General features: G+C 37.7%; 1 protein-coding gene across 1 annotated transcript in view; it reads right to left on the bottom strand.

The window, feature by feature from the left end:
• The window catches only part of si:ch211-191a24.3 (tensin-3), a 68,471-nt gene that overhangs the window by 37,132 nt on the left and 9,146 nt on the right, over window positions 1-22,193 (bottom strand). The window contains exons 8-14 of the mRNA XM_015604839.3: window positions 21,545-21,654; window positions 20,375-20,435; window positions 20,220-20,295; window positions 19,964-20,093; window positions 18,609-18,686; window positions 14,995-15,093; window positions 572-1,432 (exon numbers count right to left, since the gene is read on the bottom strand). Of these exons, the coding sequence (XP_015460325.3) occupies window positions 572-1,432; window positions 14,995-15,093; window positions 18,609-18,686; window positions 19,964-20,093; window positions 20,220-20,295; window positions 20,375-20,435; window positions 21,545-21,654 (1,415 nt within the window). The remainder of the gene's footprint in view (window positions 1-571; window positions 1,433-14,994; window positions 15,094-18,608; window positions 18,687-19,963; window positions 20,094-20,219; window positions 20,296-20,374; window positions 20,436-21,544; window positions 21,655-22,193) is intronic.

Below are 22,193 nucleotides of genomic sequence, written 5' to 3'. Positions count from 1 at the left end.
ATCAAAGAATCTAAGTAGGAAGGAACGTGATCGACGACCTCTTAAACGTTTAGTGAAATTAAACCATAGAAAAACAGCACTAGAATTCCGGGATATGTTTAATAGTGAAAGTAAGATCATTTACCACACATACAATGTTAAGAAAACTCAAGGAATTGGAACTAAACAGCCAGGTTAAAAAAAACACTTATTAGTGAGTCTAACCAGCAAAAGCAGCTTTAATTCGCTAGGGAGCATAAAGATTGGAATCTGGAGCATGTTCCAGAGTAAGGTGCACATCAGGGTAAGAAGAGAGACTGATGAAGTGATGCACCCATCATGTCTAGTACCTAGAGCTATGATCTGGGGTTGCTGCAGTTTGTCAGGTCTAGGTTCAGCAATGTTATCCACCCAAAGAATGAGGTCAGTTAACTACCTGAATATACTGAGATTATTTCCTCAATAGATTTTTCTTCCCTGATGGCAGAGGCATGTATTAAGATGTCATTGCCAGGATTTATTTAGCAATATTATCATAGTACCATTAACCATAAATCATCCAGCACTGCCTGGTACTGATCCTGAGTCTTACCTGATTGATTGGATTTTGCTTGTCCATTCGAACGGCCGATTCCATTGGTGTGGAGAGAGGCTGAACGCATCATGTGACTCCTGGCCCTTGTGGGCACTGGTTCAAACTCAGGGTCCAGGTCTAGGATCAGTTGGTTCAGCTGTTCAATTGATTGGTCAATATCCATTGCAAGGGAGGCAAACTCATCATCCTGCTCCGCCTCTGGCTCCACCTGTGGAGCACCACCGGTCGGTAAGGTGGAGTTGCCCCTCACACTTTCAAGCCCCACCTCCAACCTCTGCTCCAGTCTGTCTGATGGGGGGTACATGTAAGAATCAGCAGAGACTAGCTGCTGTTGCCTGACCCACATGTGCGTCTGAAAGCCGCTGGACACGGTGTTGTGTGTGAGAATCCGTGTAGAGTTCACTCCGTGACTGTATGCCTCGCTGGAGGCTGGGGGGCATGCTCCATCTCTAACATCCTCTGATCCAGCAAGTGATGACAAAGCAGGACACTTATGACTTGTTTCTGTAGAATCTGGTAAAGAAGCAGTGATGCCGTTAACATGATCATCATCTAGAATATCGGTTTCTCGTTCTGTGCTTGCAGCTTCACCGTTGACATGAAAGGAAGTGTCTAAGCCGTGCGATTTTCCCTCTGTTGATCTGTCCCTTTCATCAGTAGAATTATGCTCAGGGGTCATGACTTCCAGATGGGGCAAATCACCCTCCATGTTGTCTCCAGCAGTGGTTTTCTGGAGCTGAGCGCGTTCCTCAGGGCTGTGGCCAATGTGGAGTCCAGTGCCTGGAGTTCCAGCCCACTGAGAGTTGCTGGAGAGTCCAGAATCACTGCTCACAGAGGGGGCACGCTCATTCCTCTTACCTGGGGGAGCAAAAAGTAAAAAGAACATATGTAAATACTGGGTAGGTACTGCTGTCTGTATAATAATAATAATAATAATAATAATAATAATAATAATAATATATTATATTTAAGCAATAATAGAAGAGAGAGTGCTATAACGTGTAATAGTGGCACATTATACCACGAACATCGAGTGTATTATTGCAATACACAGTTCCATTATCGTTGTTTATTAAAATATTTTGAGTTAAAAAGGACAAGAAAATATGGTCTGTACTCCGCAAGTTAAAATAGTCTTTACTTTTACTCTGTTTATGGCTGCGCTGTTTGGTTTGTAAGCGCTGCATCATTGCTAGGTTACCTGTATGTGGCAGAGTAATACATGGAGAGCTTCAGTTACAGTGCATTACCGGCTGATAACAGCACTGATAACAACCTCTTAGCCAATCACATTGCAGGGTTGGAACTAACTGCGGTATAATTAAACATAAACTGGGTCTTTTCAAGGTAGTAAATACTCAGCCAACATTTTCATGTGGGGTTCAGATGTGAGGAATGTGCTCTAGGTGGGTTTCAGGTGGGCATGTGTCCATAGCGAATTTGTATATATATTTTTTTTCTTGTTTAATTGATCTCACCATATGGGCCTTATGTTTAACCTATCACTGAACCTAATGGGGCCCATCACAGACATCATTATTTTGGGCCAACACGAAAACTGGGACCCAGTTAGGCTACCCATACAGGCTCCACATGAGCAGGCTATCTGAGCTATGACAGAAGACAAATGGTATGTAATGTTCATAAATGAAATGAGATGATTGATTATAGTAGTTATATAATACATATTAATAAGTATTATTGTTATTATTATTATCATTATTATAAGCAGTAGTAGTTTTAGTAGTAGTAGTAGCAGTACTCATAGTATTATTATTACTACTAGTACTGAAGTTGGCTTAGATTACCTATATTTTGCGTAAGTGTGAGTTTTCAGTAAAGTAAAGCTCGGTACAGCAGCTTTAGCATTAGCATTAGCTGGTAAACACAGTGCTAGCAGGATGTAAATGCCACCCAATAGCTCTAAACTGAGAAACCCTGAGTGTTCCGGTAACCCAGGGCGCTATAAGCTAACATTTCGTTCCACGAAGCTCGTTTTATCACGGAAATCACACAGACTACAGTCCAATACACTCACCTCTGAATGGTGAAAAAGCTAGCGCTGCAGTTGGCGGCTAATGCTAATACTTTTTCAACCTTGGTGCTGGAGAAACTTCACTAAAAACTTAACCTTATAACTCTGCACTTCAGTGGAGTGGCTTTACTGGTTAAATTCATACATAAGGTGCACTGGATTATAAGGATTTTTTTTTTTTTAAGATTTTTAAGTCCGCCTTGTAGTGTAGAAATTATCGTAACTGTTAAATTGGGCCTTTAGCTCCCATGTCTGTCCCTTGCCTCAAATACTTAATTCAATCCATTTCACAAAAAAAAATAATAATAATAATTAAATGATTTCTGAACTGTGACATAACCAGAATTGTGATGAAATCTGAGATCTCATCATCTGAATCATAATACAACTACACTAGTATAATGCCAAAGAATTACTAGATACTATTATTTACTATATGCTACCATAGTAACAGTGTTGTACTGAAAAACATGACACACCTGAGGCCTCCGTTACTTGCTGACATGCGTTTTCACACTTACTGTACAGTGTGTCAGAACTGAATGTCTAGACACACAATGTCAACAACACCAGAAATGAGCTGCTAACATGTTAGTCATGACACTCCTCCCCCAGACAGGCTTTGTCCAGATTCGCTGCGGTGTGACCATCACTTGGCCTTCCAGAACCAGAATATCAGTCAGCAGCAGCTGCTGAATGCTGATCAGTCTTGATAACGTGTCATGTGTATCTGTCTCTCACATGTACACGTACAAAATGTACTGCTGATGTCGAGCAATCTTTAGCACGACACACCAGCAGTGTTACGAATGCAGGCTGAACAAACACTCCCATGCAGGCCCCTATTTCAGCTCTTTATCACACACTCGCATCCACTGCTCTATATCTCGCATGTCTAGACTTTAAAAAAAATGTCCCAGCAGCTGAGCTCCTAATCAGAGGCTACCACCAGTACGCCACACTGACTCAACATGCATTCCAGACCCAGCAGCAGATCAATCTATTCCATATGGTGCAATACACAACACAGCCATGCTAGTGCACACAACTTACTCAGGGTCTATTAACAAATTCACCTTCAAACATTACTGAAAATTACCTGATTATTTTATTAAAGGATTCTTCTGCTTAGCCTTTTGGTGCTATATATTTAAGTGACTATATAATATTACAGAAGTTGATAACTTAAATCAGTCTTATTGAGCCAACTCCACCAATCAGCTAGGGAATGTCAGGATAAAAAAAAGGTCACTGTATCCTTCAATGCTAAACTTTTCAGTCCTCCCCTGTAATTCACTTCACACGTGTATTTTCTTTGGTGGAACTTTTAAAAGAACATAATATTATTTTCATATTACAGTTTCAGAGGTTTTGAATGTAACTTTTTACAGAGACACTACAATAGTATTGGTAGTAGTAGTGGAAGTACTGGTAGAAGTAGTAGTGGTAGTAGTAGTAGTAGTAGAATTAGTAGTAGTAGTAGTATTAGTAAAAGTAGTAGTAGTAGTAGTAGTAGTGGTAGTAGTAGTAGTAGAATTAGTAGTAGTAGTATTAGTAAAAGTAGTAGTAGTAGTAGTGGTAGTAGTAGTGGTAGAATTAGTAGTAGTAGTATTAGTAAAAGTAGTAGTAGTAGTAGTGGTAGTAGTAGTAGTAGAATTAGTAGTAGTAGTATTAGTAAAAGTAGTAGTAGTAGTAGTGGTAGTAGTAGTAGTAGAATTAGTAGTAGTAGTATTAGTAAAAGTAGTAGTAGTAGTAGTAGTAGTGGTAGTAGTAGTAGTAGAATTAGTAGTAGTAGTATTAGTAAAAGTAGTAGTAGTAGTAGTGGTAGTAGTAGTAGTAGAATTAGTAGTAGTAGTATTAGTAAAAGTAGTAGTAGTAGTAGTGGTAGTAGTAGTAGTAGAATTAGTAGTAGTAGTATTAGTAAAAGTAGTAGTAGTAGTAGTGGTAGTAGTAGTAGTAGAATTAGTAGTAGTAGTATTAGTAAAAGTAGTAGTAGTAGTAGTGGTAGTAGTAGTAGTAGAATTAGTAGTAGTAGTATTAGTAAAAGTAGTAGTAGTAGTAGTGGTAGTAGTAGTAGTAGAATTAGTAGTAGTAGTATTAGTAAAAGTAGTAGTAGTAGTAGTGGTAGTAGTAGTAGTAGAATTAGTAGTAGTAGTATTAGTAAAAGTAGTAGTAGTAGTAGTGGTAGTAGTAGTAGTAGAATTAGTAGTAGTAGTATTAGTAAAAGTAGTAGTAGTAGTAGTGGTAGTAGTAGTAGTAGAATTAGTAGTAGTAGTATTAGTAAAAGTAGTAGTAGTAGTAGTGGTAGTAGTAGTAGTAGAATTAGTAGTAGTAGTATTAGTAAAAGTAGTAGTAGTAGTAGTGGTAGTAGTAGTAGTAGAATTAGTAGTAGTAGTATTGGTAAAAGTAGTAGTAGTAGTAGTGGTACTAGTATTTTGTATTTATGGTTGGTGTTCTGATGTTACCACATTAATGGGATTTAATTAATGCAATATTATTTATTATTAATTCAAATTATTAGTTCAAAATGCAAAAAAAAAAAAAAAAACTTTCCTCAAGTTAAAAAAATAAACAATGTTTCAGCAAGGTTTCAATATATTACAACTCATAGAATCATTTGGGTGCTTTAAAGCTGATGTCCGTAATTGCATTGAGCATGCGGAAGAATCATTTTAAACTGGGCGTGTGTGATGCGGTCTCCTTTCTGAGCGGATTAATCCGATTCCAGGTTATGTTCAGTCAGAGAGAGATAGTGTGTGTTCAGTCAGTAACTTCACTTCTTTATTTTTTCTTTGGTTTTACTTTGGGTGAATGAGCTACTAAAGTCTGAGTTTCCCCTTCTGAAGTCTCCATTGCACCACCAGCCGCTAGCATTCAGTAAAACTGAGCTGGATCCTCTTTTAGAGTCTGTACATGTGATGTAAGTACGTAAAGATGCGTAAGGTGGCCAGAAGAACTCCCATGAAAAGTCGTAAATAAACAAGTGTATATTCTTACTGATGAATTAAAAAACAGCATACATTAAACAGGTACTAAAAGCAATGGTTTTATTTAGATAATTTAGAAAACTATCATTATTAAGGCAAAAACTAAAGCCATGAGAGAACGGAATAATTTGGATGCTTACATAACTCTTTACATGGCCTGGTTAAAAATACAAGGAAACTTTCTTTTAGAAGGTTCCTAAAAAACTTCCAAAGCATACCCTTCTTAGAGCCTATGACAGCTGTGTGGTTTTATGTACCAAAATTAATGGGTATTCCCTGTTTCCTCTCTGAACTCTGAAATCTGGAGGACACTGTAGCTTTGCCTCAGTGTGTGTGTGCGCAGTGAGATAATGCTTTGGCTGCTGTGTGCATCTCTCCATGTGTTCCCCAAAGTGGATGCATGTGCTGGTGAGGGCTGTACACGAAACACCACCCTGTTACACAAACCAGATGCAGTCAGGAGAGAACAGAGAGGAAGAGAACTTCAACATACACACGCCAACCTTCTATCTCTTGTTCTGCTTGTTTTTTTTTTTTTCATTGAAATGATTTAACATTAAAGCTGTTCACACTGGGCAAAATGTCACGATGATCCGAAAATGTGGTATGTTCGTTTCTTTGTGGTACACATAATATTTGTGGGTTTATGAACAAGAACACTTAAATTTAATATGACCGATTTCCAATCTCTTTCTGGTTCTTGTACCTTTAAGGCTAACATATGTAAGCACTCTGTGCTGAAACACTTTTCATAACATCAGTGTGAATGGGCGGAGCTAAACTGGTGTCATATATTGGCTGATATAAGCAATACTGCTGTGAATAGTGTATTTAAATGCTTTTGCTTTTGCTTTTTTTAATGTCATTACTACTGAACAAAAGTTTTGTGTTTCCATTTTGGTGTTTTTCTTTTACTGACAGTTCAATTCATTTTGGTTATTATTTTGGTTATTATTTTTGGTTATGCCCTCCATTTGTACTTCCTACTAGTGAGCAGAGCTAAACATTTAGGCCACAAAACCAATTTTGCAGTACATTTGGATAGTTTGACATATCTATGTTAAACAAAGAAATACCAAAGTATTTTATAGGTAACATTCTCACAGGCTGGATGTCATTTTCATGAGATGCATGTATTACTTTTTCTTACTTTTTGTTAAGGAGATGCCTCCCTGAAATTATTGTTGGTCTAAGAAAATATATATTTTTTTATTAAAGTCTGTAGTTACTATAACACATAACTGAATTATGGAGTGAACAGAGTACAGTTTTTCCCTAACGCTAATGTTATTTGAACATTACACTGTGTGCGCATCTTTCTCTCCCGCTCACTCACATGCAGCAAGTCCCACCCACTCTGAGACCTCATTGGTCAATTAAGCACAAGGAGAGGCCAATCATAATGCTCAGGAATTTGTCACTCTTTTACAATATGTGTGCATCTTACTCTCTCATCATTTCTTTCTCGCGTGCACTCTATCTCTCTCTCTCTCAATCCATCACACATTAATGATGCACCAACAATGAAATTCCACATAAACTTTTTTTTATAGTCTACAGCCCTATTAGATCCAAGAATTTTATATCAGAGCGACAATTTATGGACCGTTCTGACTGAGGACCAAATAGTTTTGGGAATTTCAACAATGTTTTCACACAACTCCTTAACTTTCTCCACAAATCATTAGCAAATAAATTAAATAAATAAATTTGCCTTTTCAGTTGTAAAAACACTTTAGAAAAGTACAGTTCCCGTCAAAAGTTTGGACACACCTCTTCTCATGCAATGTGTTTTATTTTGCCACATTCGGCTTTGAGGACAGATCTGGCCTCTTGGCATTTTTTTCTGGCCTTTGTTTCTGTCTTCATGAGGGAGTTACCTGGAATAGTTTTCTCAGCACCTCAGCAGGAGTTACTGGAGGTGCTGAACAATAGTTGCTGCTTTTCCTTCATACTGTGAAGCTCCAGCTCATCCCAAATCACCTTAAATCACCATCTCAGTTAATCAGGTTTAGATCAGGGGAGTTTTTTTACTTTTTTACTGTTTGCTACATAATTTCACATGTGTCCCTTAACTGTGTTCATGTCTCCGATATTAATCTACCATGTAGAAAAAGAAATAAAGAAAAACATTGGGTGAGAGAGTGTATTCAAACTTGTGACTGGTACTGTATAAACTGAATATTTAGTTGATTTCAGTTAGCCTCGTTCACCAGTATCTTACTAAGAACTTGCTTAAATTAACTCTTGAGAAAAGTTCAATAAAATGTAAACGATTAATTGTGTTCATATAATCATATGTAATTTATTGATAGAGAATAAATTGAACAAATTACACAGTGGGTACGTGAGATTTAAGCAGAAATGTCTTCTTTAGAAAGACACAGAAAGGTCTTGCAGATGTACAAAAAAGCGCAAACATGCACACAAAAAAGGAGGGCGCAGGCAGGGCATTACAAATGAGTTAACTCGGTTAAACAGTCAAGAATGTACGAGTTAAATTATCACTCAATTGGACGCAGAATAAACTGTTCTTTAGTGTGGGACAATGAGGACCAGTCACAACAAAAACAAACACACACTGGAGTACACACACCCCTCAACAAACCAGCAAAGCAGAGCTGCCACGGTCTCAGGAGAGTAAATCCACATACCAGGCATGCATGATAAAAACCCACAGCTGGCTGGTGGGACACACACGTCCGTACACACATAAACCAAGCAGCCCCCTTTTCATGAAGTCATCGCTTATGGCATCTCTTCGTCACGGTAAATCCTTCTATTAAACTTTTGTTCAAACACACTGTACACTTGTATTGCACCAACACATACGCATAAATCACACAAAAACATAAGAAGCAGATAAACACTGAGGTTAAGTCACATCTATCTACAGAAACCCCTCTTCATTTTAACTTTACAGACTCTCTACATCATTTCCAGGTAGTGTCTTCTTACTACATACCATAATCCAGCGGCAACCTGATGTTAATTACTCTAAAGCTCACTGAATCACTGGGATTTCATAACTATGAAACCACTATAACTCATCATTCCTTTATACTGTATTGCTAAACTCAAGCAACTGCTGTAAAATAGTATTAACATTCCTTAGCTCCATACAGCACACAGAACAAAAAAGCATCTCAATATAATCCTAGCTAAATCCAGTTATCTCTTAAATACAGCCAACATAATCAAACTAAACAGCTCAAGCTTATCAAACAATTAACCTTCTATTTATATCTTTAAATGCCTGAAACATACCAACCATATCTTCAGCCGACTCCCAGATCATCCTGGTCAATGATTAGCATATCAATCAATAAGCAACACTGCTATCAAACGCCTGAGGCTTCCTACAGCATGCGAATACAATACTGTTCCAGAAAAACGACAGAAGGGAAGGAAAAGGACAAGCTGTAGGTACGTGAGCAGGAGGAGAATGAAAGAAGAGAAAGATATGGAAGGAGGGATAAAGTTTGGAGGGTAAAATTCTAACCGTCAGATCCTGCTGGAGACTCGACCGCTCGTGTCCATTCTTTCAAACTCTCTGTCTCCGACTCTCTCTCTCTCTCTCTCTCTCTCTCACTCTCTCACTCTCTGCTTTTCTCTCCTCCCTCACTCCCTCCGCACAGCTTCACACAGGCAGGCAGCTTGCATTCTTTGCCATGAGGTGATAACAGCTCCCCTGGGCTGCCTTTTCTTTCCTCTTTTCTCCTGCTCTCTCTTTTCCCATTCCAAGTTGCTTCACTCTGCTCTGATGTGCCTCTCTTTCTTTCTCTCTTATTCTCTCGCTCTCTCTCTCTCTGGTCTTGCTCTTGTTGCTTCACTCTGATATGTGCCTCTCTCTCTCTCTCCCTCGCACTCTCTCTCTCTCTCTCCCTCTCCCTCTCCCTCTCTCTTCTCTCTCTCTCTCTCTACACACACAGGTAACCCTGTGTGGTGCCTCTCCTGATGAATGGGAGGAACCTGGCTTAGGAAAGATTATTCCATGCAGAGTAGCCAACAGTCCTCAGGACATAGGTTTTACACACACACACACACACACACACACACACGAGACCTTGAACTGTCCAAATATGGGGGAGAGAATGTAAACATGGGGGTGGAGCTACATGAGGGCGGAGAGAAGCGGGGGCAAAAAAGAGAGGGAAAAGAGAGAGAGGTAAAGTAAAGGCAGGGGTGAAGAAAAGAAGAAAACAGAGTTTTCTGCCACTGGATTACTTCACAGTGTCTCGCTGCACTACAACAATATAATTACAGGCGCAGGCCACGGCAGGCTACAAACGAATGTGTGTGTGAGTGTAGTTCTATATTTGTGTATGAGTGTGTGTGTATATCGTAAACTCTAAGTCAGGGCACTCACATGCTCTTAACATGAGGCATCTCTAATTACACGCCGCTTCAGAACGGAATCACACAACCAGATGTGCATCAACCCTAAATCACTGCCCTCCGTCACACACACAAACACACACACAAACACACTGTTTTTATACAATGTCAGGACATAGGAAATGTCTTATACAATTGTCTTATGGAGTATATATACTGTATTTGGGACAATTTATATTTTATGATATTTTTCTAAAGCACCCCAAAGTCAAACCGTAATCTTAACTTCAGAAAATAAAACTTAATAAAAATATTTGAAGCTTAAAAAACTATAGAGGCAGTCTTTAAACCAATAATTAAACCAAAAGCTATTTATCTAGGTGTTTAGTTGTTAATAAAATCCAGCTCTGGAAAAAAAAAATAAGAGATCACTTTAAAATTATGAGTTTCTTTGATTTTACCCAATTGAAAACCTCTGGAATAAAATCAAGAAGAAAATGAACGATCATCAACCACCATCAAACCAAGCTGAACTGCTTTAATTTCTGCACCAGGAGTGACATAAAGTTATCCAAAAGCAGTGTGTAAGAATGGTGGAGGAGAACATACCAAGATGCCTGAAAACTGTGATTAAAAACCAGGGTTATTCCACCAAACATTGATTTCTAAACTCTTAAAATTTTATGAAAATGAACTTATTTTCTTAAAATGATTTGAGGTCTGAACTAATTTAGCCATTTCCCATGTTCTGCAAATAAAGGCTCTAAATTACAATATTTTTATTTGAAATTTGGGAGAAATGTTATCTGTAGTTTATAGAATAAAACAACAATGTTCATTTTACTCAAACATAAACCTATAAAATAATTTTTTTAAAGCTGTATAGGAATATTATAATTAATATGTGTACGATTTATACTAAATAGTGGTTAAAAATCACTGTGTTCAGTAGAACATCTCCAAAGCTTGCCTCTTTGGAGTCTAGTATAATTATTATTATTATTATTTTTATTTTATTTTTTTTACAGTTTTCCTAACAATTTTGGTAAATCGGTGTTTGTTCATTTTAATCAGGTGAATTATTTGAACACATCCGTTTGGGCGCTGGCTGGTGGTTTCATGAAGCAAACTGGGACTAAGCTTTTTGCTTTAAATTAGCTCACAAAGTTTGAATTACTTTCTTCAAAATTAAAAAGAAAATCTTTGCTCCTTTTTACTGTATTGGTTTTTGCTTGAATCTGCTCGACAATTATATAGTATGGCAAATTATCTTAAAATCATCTTTTAATCTTAATTTTACTGTTCCAAGAATGTGCCAAAAACAATCACACACACAAATACACACAAATACACACACAGATACACACAGGCTAATGTTAGGATTTGTTTTGCAGAGAGTGGCAGAGAAAAACACCCAGCCTTTAAATATCCGGTCTGGCATTTCCTCTGTCTGGAGACCAGAATGAGTCCAAAAATGCTTTACTCTCAAACACTCGCTCTGTCGTTTACAGACAGCATGGTGTCTCAGGGCTATAGAGGCCCCGTGGCCTGATGGGGACCTGAACCTAGAGACCCACGTGAGTAGAGCAAAGCCTCTAATCACCACTCTGAAAGTGCCAGTGCTCTTTAAGCTAGCTTTAGTGGTCTGTAGGACGCTTTACATCTCTTGTGTCCCTAAAACAGCAACGTGGGAACATCCAGACCATTTTGGGCTAAGGTCCACCATGTTTCCATCCACAATCAAAAGAAAATATTGTCTCTTCAGCTCTGTGCAACAGTCTAGCAAGGTCAGGACAGCAAAGTGACGACAACAGGGCTGAACATTATAGTAAACATCATGTCACTGTTGGCTGTAAATGATAAAGCTGTAATGAAATGTGAAACAACACTTAACAGAAGCTTATGTTTCCGTGAGCTATGCCACTTAAATACTACTAGATACAGTACCAGTCAAAAATTAACACACCTTCTCATTTAATGTATTTTTTTTCCTTACACTGTAAATAAATACTGAAGTGATCCAGACTATGAATGAACACACAAGGAATCATGTAGTAACATAAAAATATTAAACAAACCATAATACTCTGTGAAGCATTTAGGTGGCTTTTTAGGTGGCACTGTAGCCTGGTGTTGGTGTTCTTACATTTCCTTCTAAAGAGCAAAGTAATGTAGATTACAGTCATCATACACATATCATATCAGACAGCAGAATCTACTGTATCTAACCAGCACAAGAACATCATTCTGATATTAACAATCTGCCATTAACATCTATTTACATCACCAGTTAGTCATTATGGCTAGTCCATCATCTTGGGTTTCATAATAAAAGTCCCAAGGCAGAAAACATAAATGAAAAGATGTATACAAAGATCTATGATGGCACTGACTAAGGTAATAAAAAACATCTATTTTTATGGATAATTTGTTTCTGATTTATGTAAACTTTTGATCAAAATGTGTTAAAAATCAAATTTAATATTTTTAAGCATTGTAAGCAGGGCTGTGTAGCCCATCTTCTATAATTGTTTTGTCATTTTTAGGTGAATAAAGGTGCAGCTATAATAAATTAGCCTAGGGATATACGGTATTTACAGCTTCTGTTACTGACTGATGTTCATTACAGGGCTCTTTTAATTTGCTTCAAATTAAATCAAGTAAAATCTATTTGCATAGCACTTTTTACAACTGGTGTTGTCACAAAGCAGCCTTACAGAAACATGATTACAGGACAAATAATCAGGCAAAACATTAAACATTGAAAATACAGAATACGGAACCCCCAGTGAGCGCGGAGGCATGGAAAAACTCCCTGTTTGCTTCACACATAAAATTCAATTGAATTGCACAGTTTAAAATATGATAAAATATAACCTCTGAAATATAATCAAGAGGAAGATGGATGATCACAAGTCATCAAACCAAGCTGAACTGCTTAAATTTTTGCATCAGTAGTGGCATAAAGTTATCCAACAGCAGTGTGTAAGACTGGTGGAGGAGAACATGCCAGGATGCATGAAAAATAGTTAGTAAAGTTAATCATTGCAGGCTTGTTAGAGGAACCTGTGCTTTCTACTTAACAGTTCATTTACACGTTTACAGTAATCAAAGCACTTCATTTTAGTCAGAGGACAGAACCATGGCAACACCATAGCAACACTGAAGTACCCTGGTAACCAGCAAGTCTGGATTGGAGCAGATTAGAGTCTGTGTGGGCTCAGGTCAGCAGCATTTTGTGGTGTAACAGTACAAATTGCAGAGTCACTTTACTCGTCCAGTCAGAGCCCACAGCAGTGTAGTTATATGTTTTCAGATTTATCTTAAAACTCAAACAGTAACCCATAAACAACAATTCAGCCTGGACTTCTAAATTAAAGAAGGAGAAACTGGTCCTCAAGGAGTTACGTTTACCTCCTTATCAGAGATCCTGCCTGTTGTTGATGCTTTATTTTTGTTCTGTTCACTAAATTTAGATGCTGACCTGTCTTGCACAAAAAAGTCAAGAGTGTTTATGACTTTGTTGTGTGCTTTAAACTTAAAAACAGATGCATTCCTGCATTCTTTTGATATTGCACCCTTTTAAAAAATAGAGGCCAAATGTCTACAGTGCAAAAAGTTGTTTGTTTGACTTGTTTATGCAGTTTCTGATACAGTCATATGAAAAAGTTTGGGCACCCCTATTAATTTTAATCATTTTTAGTTCTAAATATTTGGGTTTTTGCAACAGCCATTTCAGTTTGATATATCTAATAACTGATGGACACAGTAATATTTCAGGATTGAAATGAGGTTTATTGTACTAACAGAAAATGTGCAATATGCATTAAACCAAACTTTGACTGGTGCAAAAGTATGGGCACCCTTATCATTTTATTGATTTGAATAACTACTTTTTACTGACTTACTGAAGCACAAAATTGGTTTGGTAACCTCATTGAGCTTTGAACTTCATAGCCAGATGTATCCAATCATGAGAAAAGGTATTTAAGGTGGGAAATTGCAAGTTGTTCTCCTATTTGAATCTCCTCTGAATAGTGGCATCCTGGGCTCATCAAAACAACTCTCAAATCATCTAAAAACAAAGATTGTTCAACATAGTTGTTCAGGGAAAGGATACAAAAAGTTGTGTCAGAGATTTAACCTGTCAGTTTCCACTGTGAGGAACATAGTAAGGAAATGGAAGACCACAGGGACAGTTCTTGTTAAGCCCAGAAGTGGCAGGCCAAGAAAAATATCAGAAAGGCAGAGAAGAAGAATGATAAGAACAGTCAAGGACAATCCACAGACCACCTCCAAAGAGCTGCAGCATCATCTTGCTGCAGATGGTGTCACTGTGCATCGGTCAACAATACAGCGCACTTTGCACAAGGAGAAGCTGTATGGGAGAGTGATGTGAAAGAAGCTATTTCTGCAAGCACGCCACAAACAGAATCTTGTGCTTTTGCGTACCTCAGGCGACTCTGTTTGTGCTTGCAGAAATGGCTTCTTTCGCATCACTACTTTTTGTCATATCGCCAATTGTATCAAAATCGTGAAAATACCATCAAATATTGCGATATTATTTTAGGGCCATATCGCCCACCCCTTCTTCTTTTGATTCTTATGTTTCACTCGAGAAGTATTCAAATTGTGGCAGACTATGTGTTGTAATAATGCATTAAAAATGAGTGAATGGGTCCCTTTGTGTGTGGGCGCAAGTGTGTATGTGTACATATCTTGTTTATTGAGATTAGTATGTGGTTTCCTTCTCCTTGTAGGTGAAACATGCCTCCACAAGATTGGCACACCAACTAACGCTGTAAACGTCCCAAAAATAGTGATGTTGCTTCACACATTCCCACTCAAAAACAACATCCTGAGCCCCTGACAGAGGAAAGTAAGCAGTGGTGAAAGAAAGAGCAGAGGAGATCTGGTAAGATATACGTTACGCATGCTCGATGGTCTTCCTGTTTGCAGCCAATGGGTTTATATACTTTGAGGTATTAAACAATTTATATGGTAGAATAGTATCCAAAGACCTTAATGAGTGAAAGCTGGAGAGATTCAGGGTACAGTACCTTCTGTTGCAATGTTCTCATAGGAGTCCCAGTGAACGAGAGGATCCAAAGTGTCATAGTCAATAACAACAGCAGAGCTATTCCTCCAGCCACCACTGCCTTTAATACAGGGAAAGTGAATATCATCAATGTCATGCCATGATAAAGAACTGCACTCATATACAATGAGGGAAATAATTATTTGATCGCTTGCTGATTCTGTAAGTTTGCCCACTGACAAATATATGAACAGTCCAAAAGTTTAAATGGTAGGTTAATTATAACAGTGAGATAATATCAAAAATAAAATTAAGAAAATCACATTGTAAAAATGATATACATTTATTTGCATTTTGCAGAGAGAAATAAGTATTTGATTCCCTACCAACCATTAAGAGTTCTGGCTCCTACAGACCAGTTAGACGCTCCTAATCGTTACCTGAATTAAAGACAGCTGTCTTAAACTGTCACCTGTATAAAAGACTCATGTCCACAGATTCAATTAATCACTCAGACTCTAATCTCTACAATATGGGTACTACCAAAGAAATTTCTAAGGATGTTAGGGACAAGATCATAGACCTTCACGAGGCTGGAAAGTTCTACAAAACCATATATAAGATGCTGGGTGACATGGAGACAACTGTTGGTGCAATAGTGAGAAAATAAAATCTAAATAAAAATACAAAATGACTGTCACTCGACACTCAACAGTAAATCCTTGATCATAAAAAGATGACAGATCAGCCTAAAACTACACATGAGGAACTTCTTAATGATCTCAAGGAAGCTGGAACCACAGTTACCCAGAAAACCATTGGTAACACTACAATAAAAGGGATTCAAATCCTGCAATGCCTGCAATGTCCCCAGCCCTCCTCCAGGACATTAAAAATGGGTCATGGCTGGATCTTCCAGCAAGACGATGACCCAAAACATAAAGCCAAGGCAATAAAGGAGTGTCGCAAACAGATTCACATTAAGGGCAGGGGGTTTTGCCACCAAGTATTAAGTCTTGTTTGCCAGAGAGATCAAATACTTATTTCTCTAATTTATACAATGTGATGTTTTGTATTTTATTTTTGATATTCTATCTCTCATTGTTAAAATTAACCTACCCTTAAAATTAGCAAAGGATCAAATAATCATTTCCTTCACTTTATGAGTGCAATTGAGTGCAAACATATTGAAATCAACATAATGTCAAGCGTATCAATACCAGGTCAAAATTAGACATAAAACACATTTACTATTTGGTTAAATGTTTCTTAGTATATAAAAATGTGACCAGGTGCTTGTGCTAGCCATCAACAAGCTTCTGGCAAACGTCCGGTTGGATACCTGGCCAATCCTGGCAGAATCTGTAAAGTTCCATTTGTTTGTTTCCTGGCACTGACCACACACTCCACATGTTTCCGATAGGGTTGAGATCAGGACTTTGGGAAGGACATTTCAAAAGTTAGCTATTAGCCTGCTTTATTTTTTTATATTTATGAAATTATTCTATCCACTTTATGAAAGCATCTCAGTCCACAGTGGTTATAAACAGAGACAATGATGTTTCAGCAGCTTCCAGCTATTGACACATCCGGCATTTGTATTTTTTTTTTTTTTTTTTACTTTTCCTGACCAATCTATTCTATCCAAACCATTGGATATTATAACAATTGGATTGTATATAAGTCCATCCAAACTCATTTAATCTCAGCTGAACATTCTCTTCCAGACCCCAAAATTAACCACAAATAAGTCTTTGTTTATACACTGCATGACCAAAAAAATAGTCTCCACCTGGATTTAAGTAAGTAAATGATGTGGGTTTGATGCTGCAGTTGATCAGGTCTGGGTTCAGCAACAGTGTGTGCTGAAAGAATGAGGTCAGCTGACTACCTGAATATACTGAATATAGACCAGGTTATTCCATCAATGGATTTTTTCTTCCCTGATGAGACGGGCATATTCCAAGATGAATATGCCAGGATTCATGGTGCTGGAATTGTGAAAGAGTGGTTCAGGGAGCATGAGATCATCATTTTCACACATGGATTGTTCACCAGAGTCCAGATCTTAACCTCATTGAGAATCTTTGGGATGAGCTGGAGAAGACTTTGTGCAGTGGTCAGACTCTACCATCATCAATGCTGCTGCGAGATCATGATAAAAAAATTAATGCAACACTGGATTTAAATAAATCTTGTGATACGGCAGAAGCTTTCTTTTTTTTTTTTTTTTGCCAGAGAGTGTATATTTTTGGACTGTGTATGTGTCATTTTGACCATGTGTTAATTTCAAGAAACAAATTCTAAAGTGTATTCACAGATTAACAAACCAACAAGGCTGCATATTTGTGCATAGCTGTTGATGTTTTGAAAAGTACAGGGGAAAATGCTCAATTTCACATGGCTACAAATGCTAATTATACATATGCAGTATGATTTGCAGCTAGCAGCCATCACTTTAGTTTTTTAACTAGGTTAAGGGACACTGAAAAGTTTCACATACAATAGTTAAGTGGAAATTGTTAATGTTATGTTCCTTAGTTCATTGGTGAGCAACAACACTCACAATGCATTCTGGGATAAAGGCAGTTGATCAAGAGGATTGCAGTGCCCTCAGAATTCTATTTTAGGTCACGCCTTGCATCAACAAGTTTTCAGAGATCGGCCCACGTTCAGATTTAACTTGACCACAGAATAGGTCAGGTGTCAACATGTCTATGACTCAGTGTGAATGGATTATTTTATATAGAAATCTGAGATGGATCTTGCCCACATTTAAAGCAGTGTGAACCGATACCCAGCAGAAAACACAGTATGGTTTCCCTCTAGTCCTGACTTTACTCTTGTGTCCAAATTGTTTTCTGGACAGAGGTGTTGCTGTAAAACCCCAACAGCTGCAAGAAAGCCTTCACCTTTACTAATATAAACAATTCAGTGTCTGTTTTAAACAGCCCTGTCCATTATTCAACAGTACAGTAGTAACAAGTGTGTAACACTGTTTAATGGAAGTAAAATGTAAATTATGTCAAAATTAAAATATTAATAAAAAATATTTGAAAAATCAGACTGGGGTGCTTTTTATTGTAAACAGATATGAGACTCGTGTTAATGCAAAACACACAAAAAGAAAAACACAGGTGATCTATGTAACTGACTTACAACAGGCTAAATTTGAGGGTTTTATTTTAAAAAAGGCCAAACAATAAAATAACACATAACTCAACAATAACAATAGTTAAAGTTAATAGTTAAACCTTTAAAACAAGGTTTAACTATTAACATTTAAAACAAATTTGTCTGCTCCATTTTCTTTTTCCAAGGTATTTGCATTCAATATGAACATAAAGATGTCAAGGTTAATATATACCTAAAGGTCAAATATTTAGCCAAGCTAACACAATGCAAACACACTAACTTCCTGATTAAAACATGATAAGATATAATTAATTACTTCAAACAGATATGTGCGTGATAAATTGTAGCTCTTTTTTAGCACTCTTACTTTAAATCACCTCCCTCTACTGGGCACTGAGGACAACAACAATCACAGACTAAAGTAAAATGGTCTGAATCACTAAACTAATGCCTGTGTAACAGATTAGCACTATTTAGGACAGTAGGATCACAGAAACATACCTTGTGGAAAGCCTGGAATTCTCTCTGTAGTTTCTGAAAAAACAACCTCCACCTCTCCATCCTCTGGAAACCTTGGATCTACAGTAGGAAAGGTTGTAGTTGTAATTGTTTTGCTTCTCCTGCTGAACCACCAAGGCTAATGTGGCCAATAAGTATTGGAAACATATTACTTGTCAGCCAATCAGGAAATTCTGTTCTAATGTATTTAATGTATTTTAACAGTAAACCATTCCATTTAAACCTCAGACTGATGGTATACTAAAATTATACAATGGAATCTAATGTACACATTTTGTCCTGGTAAATAAATGTATATTTTTTCATATCTTAGGTTTAAGTAATTTACTGCATTTTTTGCACTGAGTTGCACCTAAAATTCTTTAAATTTCCCAAAATTCGTCAGTGCGTTTTATGTAGGCTGTAAGGAGCAGTTAAACTAAAGTGCAGAGCTATACAGGACTTTCAGTTTACTTCTCCAGCACAGAGGTGAATATTATCGGGCTGTAGCTTGCTGCTAATCCCGACTAGCACTGCCACTAACAGCGCTAACCGTAAGTGCTTTTGCTGTTCAGAGGTGAGTATATGGGACTGTAGTCTGCACGTTTACCGTGTTAAAACAAGCTATGTGCGACGAACCGCAAGCTACTATAGCCCTAGCTTACCAGAACACCCAGGGTTCCTCAGTGTAGTGCTGTCGGGCAGCATTAGCCACTAAACTAATGCCGCTAAACGGCTAGTGCTATCGGTTGCCTGCTAACGCTAATGTTTTCAGGAGAGAAATCTGTGTAGATTAACATCCAGTGCTTGTTTGAGTCTCTTTTAAGAATTACAGTTTTGTTTACTTATTTTAGCTTAGCTTTATAGGTCTCACCACCCAGAAATGAGACATGCTGAATTAGAAGGACAACATGGCAACACTCCTGCGCCTTACTAGTGTCGCATATTGCGCCTGGTGCACTTTATACAGCAAAAAAAATGCGGTATAAAAAAAATTCAAATTTAGATTTTGTTGGAGCGTGTCAAAAAAGGAACATCTTTAAGAACCTCTACAGCTCTACAGTAGTTTTAAGACATCTAGCATGTTGCATTTCACATGAGTTACACATTATTTCTTTATGTGTAAATATTTCTGATAATCTTTATCTTCCTTCTAAACAGCACTTCAATTTCAAAATCTGACCGTTTCTTCTGGGTGCAACTTTTCTTTAGATGATGAGTGCATATTGAAACCAAGTTATATAGCAGCTTCTGTATTCAGACTGCATGTAAGGAATATCTAGAAATAACTGAATAACCAAAAAAAAAACACCTTTACCCTACTGCAAAAACATGGTTCCACATCTCTGTCTGTGTACCTTTGTTTGCAAGATCGAGGTCCTCTTTTCGAAACAAGGCGGGGTGTCCGTGGACAGTGCCTGTGTGAAAGTGCATGCGAAACACAGGCTCCCTGGTTCCCTTTGAAACATCTTTATGATAGCATACAATCTGCAAAAGAAAAAGAATTAACACTTTATTAACTTTTACTTGGATTAAAAGTGAATAAACGAATATGCATTGCATTTGCACAGTACTCCAAAAATTTTAGAGTGGAAACGTGGTGTGCTGCCGTACCATAATGTCACCTTTGAGAAGCTGTGGAGGTTCCAGAGCAAAATAAACTCTGTCTGTCTGACCAACAGCAATCTGACTGAGAGAAACAGACACACATTAATGATAGTGCCACGTCCTCACATGTTAGCAGTTGGCAGATTTTATGAATGTCTTACTGTACTCCTGTAGTGCACACTGTCTGCATGCTCTGGTATACCCTCACAAAAAGATGGCATACTGTAAAAACAAGGGGAAAGCACTAAACTACGACCAAATCACACAATATTAGGTAATGATATGACTGTTAAAGTTAATATAATAATGATATAGTCAATATAATAAGATGCTCAGTGCTGCTAAATAGAATGAAGCCTAATGGAAACTCAGTGTAGATTAGACTAATACTGTTACTGAACAACAGAACATGGCAGTTCAATGACACCAAGGACTGTGTTCATATCAGAGATTATATCACAAGTAGAATGATTTTCAGATTGTGTGATATGAATTACACTATATAATCAAAAGTAGTGGATCACCTGCTCAATCACTGTTTCTTCTGAAATTAAAGGTTTATTTGGAATTAGGAATGGAGTCAATAGGTTCAGGTTTATCTGCTCTAGAGGGTAGGGCTGCACAATATTGTGAAAATGTATATATATATTTCCTTCGGAATAAATAAAGTATCTATCTATCTATTTTTTTTTTTTCAACGATATATATCGTGATATTAAACAATGAAGGACCCGTGACAGAGATCTGGACCAACCGAGAACTGAGTCAGCGCTTTAGAGTCAGCCAAACAGTTAAAAAAACAAACAAAAAAAAACAGCAAAACACATAATTAAGCATTTAAATGACCTTTTTAATAAAAGGTAAATGTAAGCGTTTTTTCTGGGATTAAAAGCGTGATTCCAGCTGTAATTGAAAAGATCTGCGCAAAACTGTGTGGCCCTGAGGTGCACAGCTTTCCACAGGCTGTCTGCGCTGCGTACGTGTCCAGCCATGTGGAGGCCATGCGGTTACCTCATGTTTGCGCATCCAACCCCCAAAATACCCCAACACCACCCCACCCCACACCACCCCACCCCACCCTGGTCAAACTTCTCAGGCAGCAGCAGACATGCAAAATGACGTGTTTTTATTGCCTTAATTGACATTGCACGTCCCATGATGTGTCTATTGTGCATGCGCGATGACGATGCTTAAACAGTTCATCGTGCAGCCCTACTACAGAGTCGTATTCTACTGGCAGTACTTCTTTACAGGTACTAGACCAAGTATGTGTGTGCATTTGCACAACTGTGTCAGCAATGTGAGTGTGGGTGTGTGTGGTCAATTCTTACCTGTAGGGTGAAGCTTTGGGATGTGGTGGAGGGAGATGCAGTGGAAGAAGAGTGGAGAGGAGTTTATCTTTAACTGATGGCTCAGGAGCTTGCCAAACATCTGCACATACCTGAACCACACACAACACTGTCAATCGCCCCATCCAACGGCCCAGCAGATCAAATTCTTTCAACATAAACAGACACAGACATTGAAATCTCTGCCTGAAATATTTGGTGCTTCTTAAGAAAAACAGAGGAATAGTGTGAGCTCTTAGATGTATGACATGAAAAACTATCCTTTTTTGGATATAAAGAGAAAGGAAAAATAGGAGGAGGGAATGGAAATAAAAAGAAAGAACAAAAACATTGGCGCAATAAATGTATTTTTAATTCAATTAGACTAAAAAATGTGGTTTAATATTAATAATAGGAGAAGGAGAGTGAGAGAGAGAGTGAAAGAGAAAGAGGGAGAGAAAGGGAGAAAGATATAAGTGCAATTAATATAGAAGTAATAAGTAGGTGACACAAAAAATGTTTTATCATTAATAATGTGTTTGTGTTCATACTATTAAATCCATACCAGGAGAATCAAACCAAAAGCTACAGCTTAAAAGAAGAAAGTGAAAGAGTGAGAAAGAGTGAAAGAAAGAGAGTGAAAGTACAGTGT

The sequence above is a fragment of the Astyanax mexicanus genome, chromosome 1 (genome assembly GCF_023375975.1).
Source record: "Astyanax mexicanus isolate ESR-SI-001 chromosome 1, AstMex3_surface, whole genome shotgun sequence".
Classification (NCBI taxonomy): domain Eukaryota; kingdom Metazoa; phylum Chordata; class Actinopteri; order Characiformes; family Acestrorhamphidae; genus Astyanax; species Astyanax mexicanus.
Note: the sequence above shows the minus strand (reverse complement) of the source record. Positions and strands in the feature narration are given on the sequence as shown.